A 13,045-nucleotide genomic window follows, 5' to 3' on the forward strand; every position below is an offset into this window, starting at 1 on the left:
AATATGGAACTTGATTTTCCTACTGCGTACGTAACTACTTCCTATTTTAGGGAATGCATTTAATTACATATTATATATCCCTTGAAATTGCAAGTTTGTTATATTCCATGACATCACAAACTTATATACTAGCAATTAATAAATCTACGATCAGTTTGTGCTTTTGAAAATATTATAAATATGGTTCACGATGTCTACGTGTAATTTGGGTAAAATCATAGCGTGCATGGAGATCCAAATTCGATGTCGCACTACAATAAAATAAAAATAAAAATAAAAATAAATTATAAGGACATTTTTAATACAATTAAGACCTAAGTTGTGTTTCTAAATATATTACCAAACGCTTTAAAAAATATTCTTATTGTAGGTGTCCCAACTTAAATTAAAGGTTGCAAATGAAATGTCCTAAAATAGCAAAAGAACAAGTTAATTTATCATTAATTTAGAAACGTTTTATTTTGTGTTCTAAATTATTGTTATTTTTGAAAAAAAATTAATATAGATAATTGCGTCTCGATTTTTGTGTTCTTTAAAGATACTAGTGTTTTTAGTGTCATATTGATGCTTGGATGAAGAAAAACGGCCATTTGGAATATCCAATAAAATTAGAACGATACATAAAAAAATTAGCATGGCCCTGCGCAAGAATGAGATATGCATAAATCGAGAAATGGATGAGAAAAAAACTCACACCAAATTTTTGCGTCAGGTTTGAGTTAGAATTTCAAACCCCGATCCGAACCATACGTGCATTTTGTTTCATGATGTTATGATTTTAAGAAATTTAAAGGTTATACAATCTTGCAACGCGACCTAATTGTAGGGTCGTAAAGTATAACTACCCCTTATAATTGCATTCAAGTACTCAACTCGAATCTAATCCCATCACTTGTGATTTTTATGATGATTCAAAGCCTTCTTTGTATAATCCAAAAAAGTCTTACATATGTGTAAATAAATAAACTAGCCTAAACTATTAGAGCTCACGATACAGACTTTAATAATGTTTAGTAGATTATTTAGGGTACATTGATTTGCCTGATTGAAGATCTCAAGTATATATGATTATTACCCTAAACATGTTCATTCAAAATTGTTTCATATCATTTGCTTTTCAACGCCTTGTTTTAACTCATTCCAAATGCAAAAAGGAAAAAGAATCCAGGAAGACAAAATTATATATGGGTAAACTAGCTCTTGTGTTAAGAAAACTTGAATACTTAAACGGATTTCATAAAATTGTAAATCATTTCAACGTTGAGCCATATTTAACAATTCGGATAACCCTAATTTTTAATTGGAAAGTGAATATTATTCAAAGGATGAGATATTATAAATAGAAAATGATTTATATAATTATATAAATAAATAAGTTATGAAATCATATGGACATGGCCCATGTGCTTAGGAAATACACTTGTTGAAATCAGATGGCCATATAATTATATAAATAAATAAATGGGTTATGAAATCATATGGCCATGTGCTTAGGAAATATACTTGTATGGATAGTCTTGCATATTGTTTGATATTGTTCGTTTTGGGTGAAGCCAAACTCACACGAATTTATTTTCGGATCACTCTAAAAGGTCTCGCTCATCTGATGTGAGATAAGTTTATAACCCAACAATATTACACGCATTTTACTAGTGAGCTACGTAATATTTTGCAATATATAACTAAGTGTTGTTTGGTTGCTATGATTCACTATTATATAATTATCCATATAGAATAGTTGTGAAATTCAATCTTATGAACCAAACATAATAGTATATATATTTAAGACCAAACATAATAGTATATATATTTAATCATGAGATATATTCCTATAAACCGAACCGACCGAACCGGCTCTAACAAAATTATATTTATCAACACACTTATTTAGTCTTTTTATATTATTCAGCTATAATTGATAATCAAACTTCTTTTAAAATACTACTAATAGTAATCAAACCAAAAAAAATCAATATGAATTAGTTAATAATCAATTTTGTTCGATTCGTATTATCGGTTTATTGATAGGGAAAAGTTAGGTAGCCACATTACGTACAACCATAAACTGGTTTAATAGAAAAAAAACTGGTTTTCTTTTTAATTTCTGGTTTAGCAAGTAATAAGTTTACTTTTATACCCTTCACTCTTTTTAAGTGGAAATCGCGGGTCTCTCAAGTCTCAACTCTTTTTCACAAATTGCGCCTGTTTGCATTTCTTTTCCCTCTCATCCAAATTCCCTTTTCCTCCCAAGCAGAATTCTCCTTAATTGTAGACAAGCATGTCAAATACCAATATATATATATTTATTTCAACCGTAATTGTTTAATCTCAATAAACAATGTTCACATAATCATCCAACTATTTTATATTAAAAATAAATACTAATGTTTGACTAATGATTTTTTAAATATATTTGAGATTTTTAAAATAGATTTAATTCTAATGAATTATCCTCATTTAATTATTTGATTTATAAGAGAAATTCTAATAAAATTTATATTTCATTAAATAATTATTTTAATATGCTTGAAATTTTATACTCCTATCACAAATATAGATATATTAAGCTATAAAATATTCTTATTCAATTATTTGGTTTGTAAAAAAATACTAATAACATTAGCTTTTTAATAAAGAAATTTTTATAATGTGTTTGAGATCTAATATCACAAAAATAAATAAAACTGTGGTAAATTTTCTCATCCAATTATTTGGTTTGTAAAAGAAATCCTAATGACATTAACATTTAATTTAAATAATTTATTAATATCCTTTAAAATCAATCTTGGAAAATAGATCGAACAGTTGGTTAATTATTTCCATCAGTTGATTTTTCTGTTTGCAAATAGTAAGAATATTATACGTATACTTTTTTTATACAGTAAAATAGATAAAACTACCTGGAGTACTTAATTATTTTGGTTTATGCATAATTACTTTGGAATCTATTTGATCGAGTTAAATTAGGTAAATAATTTTTCGAAGAAAAATAACTTTTGAAATATTTATAATAAAAAAAAAGAGATTAATACTTTATTGGAAAGAAACAAAAGTTTAGTGTCTATTTTGATACAAATTTTTGTTGGGTAGCGATGAACGTGCATAATCGAACTTTATTTAACATTTTAATTGAAAATTGATATATAAATATTAGTTGATTTAAAATAACTTTCATACTAATCATTTCAACATTTCGAAAAAAATTTAAAATTTTAACTTAAATATTTGTAAATTTGAGAAAAAGAATTTATTTTTTTTACTAAATATTGCATAATTAGTTCGAATCAAGCTCGAAATCATGTTACGATTTGACATAAATTTTTTTTATCACTTCATTCTTATTGCTATATAATACAATAGATAACAAAACTAAATTTTAATCAAATTCAATTAAATTCAAAAATTTAAGAATATTACGTACACGGTACATTCATGTACATTTACCTTTTCTCAATTTGGTTTGATACTAGTACTACTTTGATTCAAACATTATAGTTCAGTAACCTGCCATGAAAGGAATTCTAATGACATAAGTGTTTGATATAATAACTTTTTTAGTATGTACAAGATCTAATAACACATAGTATATAGTAGTATGGTTAGTGAATTATTTATATCTAACTATTTTAGTCCGTAAGAGAAATCCTATTTAATTCGTTTTTTAAATTTTTTTTTTGTGATAAAGATTTAATAATACAAGATAAATAGATTAATAAGTCAAATATTCTCATAAAACTATTTAGTTTGCAAAAGAAATCCTAATTACATTATTGTTTTATAAAATAATTTTTTAGTACAATCAAGCTCTAATATTGCAAAATAAATCGATTAATCATTGAATTATTTTTATTTAACTATTTTATTTGTAAAAACAATCCTGGTGACAAAATCAAAATCCAAACAAACACCCACCTCCATAAAATTGTTAACTTTAGACTTAGTATCAAAATATGAAAAAAATTAGTACTCCTACTATAGTATATTATTGAACTATGAAAATATAATTGCATATTAGTGTACTTATGAAAAATAAAAAACAGAAAAAAAAATGAGAGAAACGATAATTAGTCATTAGAGTGACTTGCAATAAATATATAAAAAATTTAAAAACAATTAGGAAATATGTCAATGAGAGAAGATTATAAAAAAATTAAAAACAAATAAGTTGCTCTGTAGCTAGTGTAGTAGAGATTTTTTAGTTAATTTTTGAAGTTAATACCATTAAAAGATTTGTGCATTAAATTTCGGTTATTGAAACTATAAAAATTGTAATTAATGTATAACTTTAATTCAAATTTTGAAAACTAAGAAAAGAGGGAAATTTTGAAAAAAACGAAAATGGGGCAGAGGGTTAATAAAGTCATTCTAATTTCTCCACTATCTGCAATTAATATTTTAATATATAATTAATACTTAAATTTAGTAATATAACCTTATGAATTAACCATAATGTGGTTGTTTAGCATCTAATGGACTAACCGAATACCCAACACACTAGGTGCAGTTCGGTTCCATAATTACCATTGCAGAATGTAATAAATTATGTCGCATATGAAGTCAAAGCTCATTCTGATTTCTGACAGTAATAAAAATTGTTAAATGGCATAGGTTCCTCGTGTTGTACATTTCTGCATCGGAGGTGGAGAGGTCCCTTTTGGAAATAGCAAAACTTTTGCGACATTAATTCCTTACCAAATTTTTTGTATACGTTTAATGTCACAACTTTTTGTGTTTTTAATGTAGCAAACATGGCATAAATTTTTTTGGTCCCAAGGCTTTTCATTTTATTTTAATGACATAATTCTTTATGTTTTAATGTCACAATCTTAATTGGTATAGTACTTTTTGTATCAAATAAATATAAATTTAAAAAAATCGCATGAAGATGTATTCGCCTTCAAAATTTTGATTTCGGGCAATAACTACTTACTACTACAACTCTACAATAATATATGCATGCACACAATTATAGGACAAAATTTTGATTTCGGGCAATAACTACTTACTACTACAAGTCAACAACAATATATGCATGCACACAATTATAGGAAATACGCCTCTTCAATAAATTATTAAACTTTTAGATACTCCCTTCATCCTACTCAAGATGTCAATTTTTTTAGTACACGAGGTTTAGGAAGAGTTGTTAGGTAGGGGTGGCAAATCGTGCGTGTCGGATCGTTATCGTGTCGACACGATAACGACGAACACGATAACAACAAACACGAACACGACCCGTTAAGAAAACCTCAAACACGAACACGAACACGACCCGCTACCCTCAGACACGAACACGACACCAACCCATTAACGACACAAACCGTTTCGGGTCAACACGACACGAACACGACACGAACCCATTAATGACACGAAAATAAGTATTAAAAAATGAAAATAATAAGAATAATAATATTAAAATATTATGTGTTAATAAGAATAATAATATTAAAATATTATGTGTTAACGGATAACACGAACACGACACGAACACGCATTGTTAACGGATAACACGAACCCGACACGAACACGACACGAAATTTTCGTGTCCTTAATGGGTCGACCCGATAAGGACACGAACACGATAAGCTCTGACCCAAACCCATTAATTTCGTGCCGGTTCGTGTCGTGTTATCGTGTCGTGTCAAAAATTGCCAGCCCTAGTTGTTAGCTAGAGTAAATAGAGAGAAAATGTAGTTGGATAATTTTAATGAGGAGAAAAGAGAGAAAAATTTATTTTCAAATATAAAAAGTGGACATCTTGAGTGAGACAAATTAAAAAGAAAAGTGGAACATTTTAAGTGAGACGAGGGTGTATATATTTATTATCATGTCTTTTATGATAAAATCTCAACTTATTTTTAACATTTTGTTTTTTATTTTTTTTAATGTGTGCTTCTTTTTATTTGCTGCCTTCAAAGTCCATAATTGCCTTGTTGTTTGGAGGAAAACCAAGAACTAGATTATAAATTCTCATCACCCATTTCCAAAATTTATGACACGAAATTTTGAGGTCCAAACGCTAGTTTGAAAATTATATCAATGTGACACCAAGCATATATAAAATTAGTTAATATTTTGAGTTAGTTAATTTATACAACCAACATTATATGTGGCAACAATATAATTTTGTAACTATACGATATTTATCTCCTGAGATTGGTACAATAGTTTACACTCTAATAATAAGAGGTAGGTGTGCATTTACTGCAATATTTATTTTGACGATGGTACATGCATGAACTTAATGAAGGATGGTAAGACGGCAAATCGCAATTTAATAGTAACGTTTTTCCTTTATTAGATTATAGGTGTGACGTTTGAGTTATCTACATAAGTGTATTTTTAATTTACTTAATAATAATAATTAATAATAATAATAATAATAGAAAAACTAAAGATGTGTGAGAATTCAAATTTATTCAAGTAACTAATGATTAAATAAATACATTCTTTGATTATTTTTTAATCATTGATTAGTATATATACATTATATTAGTATTCGTATTACTATTAGTATTTTTTTAAATATTAGTAATACTATTGGAGAGCTACTGTCAACAGATACCGACCACACACTTAATTACTTTTATATGAAACAAGAATTAACTCCAAATTTAGACTTTCTTTTACTGGAAATTCATATCGAGCTAAACAAAATGCCACATGCGTTCCAATTAGTTTATCTTATAGTAGTAATTCAGAAACTAATGAACTTGTTAGTTTAAATTGGGCTCATATTGCCTTAGACTCAGCATTCATTTTCTCAAGCCCACGATAATTATTGGGCCAATTCATAACCCAAAAGCCCAATAACTTGCTATAATATTCCGGCTCAAATAAAAATCGATTTAAAACGATTCAGATTTCAGCTGAAATTACAAACTGCCGATTTCTAAGCACAAACATGCTCAATCCGTCTAGGTAACTAGAATTCAACTGAGTTGAACATCCGATGCTTCGTTTCAAGATTCAATGCGCCCAGAAATTATAAACCCCAATCATCTCGCCATTATTTGGGAATTAGCTACTGTTTTTACTATTTCTCAGGTATCTCTTCTGATTTTGCTCTTTCCCGTTTTAATTACTTCTAAAGATTATTTCTTTGGCATCGCATTGGTTCAGCTATTCATCATGATTCGATTCGAGTTTCCATTTTTCATTTGGGTTGATTAGCTAATTTGGGGATTTTTCCTTTTATACTCCACTTTCGTAATTTCTTGATGTTTTTTGTGTTTTTGTCGAGACTTATGTTGCGAGAAGTTATGTTAATGGATGGATTGAAAATAAGAACGGAGGAAGATTTAATGATGGGATTAGTTTCTATGTGAAGGAATTCAAGATCATTGCTTTTTTGGTTGGAATAGTTGAGATAGATGCATTTTTTCTGTATCGAGATCGATGACGGTGTGACTTATCATCCATTGATTGTTAATTAGTTGTTGCATTGTGTTTAGTGAATGTGTTGTCATATAATTCGAAGGCTTGCTAAATGTTTTTTTACTGCTGCTAGAATGCATAATTCCATGTCCAACCAAGGATTCTACCGCACTGCGAAACAAGTTTTCAGCTCTACAAAATCCAATGAACACACCGCAAACTTGATCGCGGAATCCCTAATTAATTCGACCACAAGGCCTCTCCAAATTGCAGAATCTCTCATTTCCAAAGTTAATCCCTGTATCACACATCATGTTCTCTCGAACCCACGAATTCCCAGCTCTTCTTGCTTGCGTTTCTTTGAATTTTTGCGGACGAATCAGTCCAGTACTCCTCAAAAACCCGATCTTGAATCGCACATTGTAATCATTCTGCGGCTTTTTGGAGCTAGAAAATTTGCGGAGGCCAAGAATATTCTGAGTGCTGCTGTTGCAGATGAAAATCTTCGATCCCCATTTTCAGAAGTAGCTTCATTAGTGAGTGAAAGCTGTGCAGAACCCACTGTAAAGATTAAATTCTTTGATATGTTATTTCGGGTTTATGCTGACAATGGAAAGTTTGATGAGGGCTTGGAGGTTTTCGAGTACATGGTTAATAATAAGTTCGAGATTGATGAGCGTTCGTGCATGGTTTATTTGGTTGCATTGAAGAAATGCAACCGTTTTGGCTCACTGTGTGATTTCTTTCTGAAAATGGTGGAATGTAATGTGTTGATTACTGTTTATTCCATGACATTGGTTATGGATGGATTGTGTAAAAGAAGGGAAGTCGAGAAGGCCAGAAAATTGATGCACGATTTGGTTGAAAAAGGGGTTAAACCAAATGCATATACTTTCAACACTTTGATAGATGCTTATGTAAAGAAACCGAATCACGAGGGAGTGAAAGATATCTTGGCTACCATGGAGAAGGCAGGGGTGAATTTCAATGTGGCGACGTATACTCTTCGAATTAATTGGCAAGCGAAATACTTTGGTATTGAAAATGCAGTGAGGGTGTTTAAGGAAATGTCTGAAAAAGGTGTAGAGGCAGATGTTCATGTGTACACATTGATGATTAGTCTGTACTGTAAAAAAGGTGATATTAAGACCGCATTTGCTTTATTTGATGAGTTGGTGGAGAAGGGGTTGGAGCCTAATGCCCATACTTATAACTCATTGATATATGGTATGTGCAAGATGGGGAACGTGGATGCAGCGAAGGTCTTGCTCATTGATATGCAAAGCAAAGGAATAAACTTGAATCGAGTTATTTTCAACACGCTGATGGATGGCTACTGCAAGAAAGGGATGATTGATGAAGCTTTGAAGTTGCAAGCTGTTATGGAGAAGAAGGGATTTGATCCTGATGTGTACGTGTACACTATGATTGCCAATTGTTTATGCAAATTAAACCGCCATGAGGAAGCGAAGAAGGAACTGTTCTCGATGGTGGAGAAGGGTGTCGCACCAAATGTGTATTCTTACACAACACTGATCGATATATACAGCAAGGAAGGTAATCTTGTTGAAGCTACTAGAACGTTACATGAGATGGAGAAGAATGGAGAGAAACCAAGCGTTGTGACATACAACGTTTTAATCCATGGATACTGCCGAAATGGGAGGATGAAGGAAGCAAATGAATTGAGGAGGAAACTGGAAGTTAAGGGGTTGCTGCCAGATAGTTACACGTACACCTCCCTCGTGCAAGGAGAATGTATAGCTGGGGATATAGATGAGGCTCTGAAGCTCTTCCGAGAGATGCAGGCGAAGAATATAAATCCGGATGTGATAACTTACACAGCATTGATAGCAGGGTTGTCCAAAGAGGGGAGATCAGAGGAGGCTTTTGAGTTGTATGACGAGATGAAAGAAGCTGGTGTCACACCAGATGATACTGTATACTCTTGTCTTGTGGGCAGCCTCCATGCTACTCAAACTTAGTCTTCAAATCTCGGATGAGGTAATTTTAAGTCTTCCATATTCGTCCCAGATTTTTTCTGGGGAATGACTCAAAGATATAAATGTTTTGACTGTATAAAAACGATGGACTTTCATTAATTATTTCTTTTCAATTTTCTTGTACAGCGCTTGCTACAAAGGAAGGCTGCGTTTGATTTGATTGATATTGCTCGCTGGCATGTCTCGTATGCCATAGCGTGGAGAGTCAGTCCATCACATTCCTTCAGAAGCTACTCCTTATCAAGCTCAAACAACGAAGGGAGATGCTCGGCTATTGCAAATTGCTTGGCCAGAAAAACCACACTCCTACATTCTACAGCCAATCACAGGTTCACCGTTCACGTCTTCTAAGGTGATGCCCCAATATATTCCGGAGCCATGCTGTTAGAAGGGACATGGTGAGAGACTGGAACTTTGAGGATGTACTCGGCCAAAGCTCAATAATGCGGAGAAACTGCTCAAGAACGAAGGCTATGCATAGCTTCAGAGCTCGGGTAGAGAGCTACGAGGATTTGAGGTTGGTTTATGTTGTTTCCGAGTTGATAATATTCACTTGTTGTGAGTATTTGAGCATTTGTAACAGATTCAAAGTCCCTCAGACCATCCGTGTATAGCTTTTTTCAGATTCCTCTCTTCCTTTTCTTTTCTCTGTAGAAAAATGATCGAAGCAAAACCAAGTGTATAAAGGATAGGAATTCTGATTGTCTCAATTTTTTTGTGCGGGTGCAAAATACGAATTTGGGGTGGATTTGGAAAAAAAATCTCATTGAGTAAAAATGAAAAATGTCAATGTTTAATAGATTGGTTAGTGGATGAATTGGAGATGAATTGATTGTTGATTTATGGGACGAATATCTGCTAAGATAACACGCCATTTCATTTGACTTGTTATTGGTTTGGCAATTGGCATGAACGCGTCCATTTCATTTAGCGTGATTCTAATTTTCGTAAGAAAAAAAACTCAACCAAATTTTGAAAAAAAAAATCGAACTTCATAACAAAATCTTTGATGAAGGTTTGTATTGTGTCCATGTTCGTTCAATTAGTACTCCATAAATTCATAAAATTTTGTTAAAAATCCAAAATTCCACTTCTCTGTGCACACAGTTGTTTATAAATATAAATACATCTCCACAGCAACATAGGTTGAATGCAATGGCACCGCCCAGAACCCCACCCCTCTTCATCACACTCTCACTCCTATGCATTCTCTCTCTAATCTTCTTCTACCTCTACTCCACCTCCACCGTCCCACCACCGCCAAATTCCAGAACCGATCTCTCCCAAGATCGCATCAAAGTCTACGTCTCCCCCCTCCCCAGATCCCTCAACTACGGCCTCTTACAAAACTACTGGGCCCTCTCCTCCGACACAAGAATCGGCAGCCAAGTCGACAACGAAATCCGTAGCAAAATCTCGCCCAAACAACCCGTCAAATCCCTCCCCTTCCCCGAAAACCCCATTATCAAACAGTACAGCGCTGAATACTGGATCTTGGGAGATTTATTGACGCCTGAGCATCTCAAAGGAGACTCCTTTGCCAAGAGGGTTTCGGATTCTAGGGAGGCCGATGTGATTTTCGTCCCATTTTTCGCCACATTGAGCGCTGAATTGCAGCTGGTGGTTGATAAAGGCGTGTTTAGGAAGAGGGTTGAGACGAATGAGGATTATGTGAGGCAGAGAATGGTGATTGATTCGGTTAAAAAGACGGAAGCTTGGCGGAAATCTGGGGGCAGAGATCATGTTTTTGTTCTCACTGGTATGTCTTTGATTCAGTACTTTCGACCAAATGCCATAAAATTTTCATCTTTAACATGTTATTGAGTTGGGGAATTTTATTCTAAGCATGATGAAATTCTTATATTGCTTAATTAGCTCCCTTGTGTCACACATTACATATTTAGAAATGAAGAAAGAATTTTGATTTTGAGTGTTTTCTTAGGTGTGTGTGTGATTGGCCTTTTAGGTTGAGATAATGTGTTGCTAACTGTAAGCTAGCTTTAGTGCTTTGTTGTCAAAAAGCTAGCTACCGTAGTTGATAGATGTAACTCTTCATGTGCAATTCAGAGTATTTAAGTGTACAAAATGGATTGGTAGCTGATTCTGGAGAAAATTGAGATAATGAAGAAACAAATTTCCAAGGAAACAGTGTGGAGTTGTTGTTCCAAAGAAGCATGTGTATGAATTGCAAAAGTGAAGGTTGATATATTACAAAAAGTACTGTCATAGTGAGTGTATCAATCTTCATGGATCTTTCTGTATTACTAGCTTGCTTTGCTTCTATTTGGACCGTTTATTCATGTATTTTCCCTGCTCCATAGTTGTCAATTGTAATTCGTTATCTTTCAGGTATAATCTTCATCAGAGCGTGAGATCAGATAATAACTTTAGGTTATCATTGTCAATAATATCCTTATTGAGTTCTTGGGGAGTTTAATATCCACCATTTCCAATTTAGACAACCTCGGATAAGTGTTGCATGTTTTAGGTGCTTATATTTTAGTCTCTCGATTGTCAGGTTTTAAAACTTGAAGCATTCTTTGGCAGACCCTGTTGCAATGTGGCATGTCAAAGACGAGATAGCCCCTGCTATCCTCCTTGTGGTGGACTTTGGTGGATGGTACAGGCTTGACACGAAAACATCCAATGGAAGCTCTTCCGACTCAATGATACATCACACTCAAGTCTCTCTACTGAAAGATGTCATCGTGCCATACACCCATTTACTTCCTAGGCTACACCTATCTGAAAACCAGAAGAGGCCCACACTTCTTTACTTCAAAGGAGCAAAGCATAGGCACCGGGTCAGTATTCTATGCTCTAATTCTACTATTTTTCGCATCATGGTTTCTTGTTGTTGACATTTTTTACGTATCCACAGGGAGGTCTTATTCGTGAGAAATTATGGGATTTGTTGATCGATGAGCCGAGAGTGATTATGGAAGAGGGCTTTCCTAATGCCACAGGGAAGGAGCAATCGATAAAGGGGATGAGATCATCGCAGTTCTGCTTACATCCAGCAGGCGACACACCAACTTCGTGTAGACTCTTTGATGCTGTGCAGAGTCTCTGCATACCAGTCATTGTCAGTGACAACGTTGAGCTCCCATTTGAAGGCATGGTGGATTACTCAGAATTCTCTGTTTTCGTTGCTGTTAGTGATGCTTTGAAGCCCAATTGGCTAGTGAGTCATCTGAGAAGCTATTCTCGTGAACAGAAGGATAGGTTTCGCAGAAACATGGCCACGGTTCAACCGGTCTTTCAATATGACAACGGCCATCCGGGTGGTGTTGGCCCGATACCTCCAGGTGGTGCAGTGAATCACATATGGAGGAAAGTTCATCAAAAGCTACCATTGATCAGAGAAGCTATCACACGAGAGAGGCGAAAACCTCAGGGAGTATCGGTTCCACTTCGTTGTCATTGCATTTGATGTATCATATTTTCCATAACTCACTTCTTCACTTTACTCCATTTTTGTATTTTAGTGTTTTCGTTTATTCATCAATATGGGTTTATTATACCTTCCTTGATAGATCTACAGCACATGGTTTGCATTTATTTGTATCTTATATGGATTGGTCTAGCTAGCATCTCACAAATACCATCAAGAATGCCTTTACATTATTTGTGTGGAAACGTAGCCTTTTGGTTGCAATTTTTGT

General features: G+C 33.4%; 2 protein-coding genes across 2 annotated transcripts; both read left to right on the forward strand.

The window, feature by feature from the left end:
- Nucleotides 1-6,863: 6,863 nt before the first annotated feature.
- LOC125219664 (pentatricopeptide repeat-containing protein At2g32630) lies at nt 6,864-10,090 on the forward strand. The gene is made up of 3 exons (XM_048121708.1): nt 6,864-7,047; nt 7,511-9,381; nt 9,507-10,090. Exon 2 carries the CDS (start codon nt 7,512-7,514, stop codon nt 9,360-9,362), a length of 1,851 nt encoding a protein of 616 aa, XP_047977665.1. The 5' UTR covers nt 6,864-7,047; nt 7,511; the 3' UTR covers nt 9,363-9,381; nt 9,507-10,090.
- Nucleotides 10,091-10,390: 300 nt separating this feature from the next.
- Nucleotides 10,391-13,007, forward strand: LOC125219666 (probable arabinosyltransferase ARAD1). Its single transcript, XM_048121709.1, has 4 exons — nt 10,391-10,395; nt 10,518-11,139; nt 11,928-12,184; nt 12,262-13,007. Exons 2-4 carry the CDS (start codon nt 10,536-10,538, stop codon nt 12,811-12,813), a joined length of 1,413 nt encoding a protein of 470 aa, XP_047977666.1. The 5' UTR covers nt 10,391-10,395; nt 10,518-10,535; the 3' UTR covers nt 12,814-13,007.
- Nucleotides 13,008-13,045: the final 38 nt, after the last annotated feature.

This window comes from Salvia hispanica, chromosome 4, assembly GCF_023119035.1.
Source record: "Salvia hispanica cultivar TCC Black 2014 chromosome 4, UniMelb_Shisp_WGS_1.0, whole genome shotgun sequence".
NCBI lineage: Eukaryota > Viridiplantae > Streptophyta > Magnoliopsida > Lamiales > Lamiaceae > Salvia > Salvia hispanica.

Excerpts from the sequence above, each read along its gene's own strand:
- LOC125219666 (XM_048121709.1), top strand. The coding sequence starts at position 10,536 with ATGGCACCGCCCAGAACCCCACCCCTCTTCATCACACTCTCACTCCTA. Across the intron at positions 11,140-11,927 it reads TCATGTTTTTGTTCTCACTG|ACCCTGTTGCAATGTGGCAT; the intron begins GTATGTCTTTGA and ends ATTCTTTGGCAG. Across the intron at positions 12,185-12,261 it reads GAGCAAAGCATAGGCACCGG|GGAGGTCTTATTCGTGAGAA; the intron begins GTCAGTATTCTA and ends ACGTATCCACAG.
- LOC125219664 (XM_048121708.1), top strand. The coding sequence starts at position 7,512 with ATGCATAATTCCATGTCCAACCAAGGATTCTACCGCACTGCGAAACAA.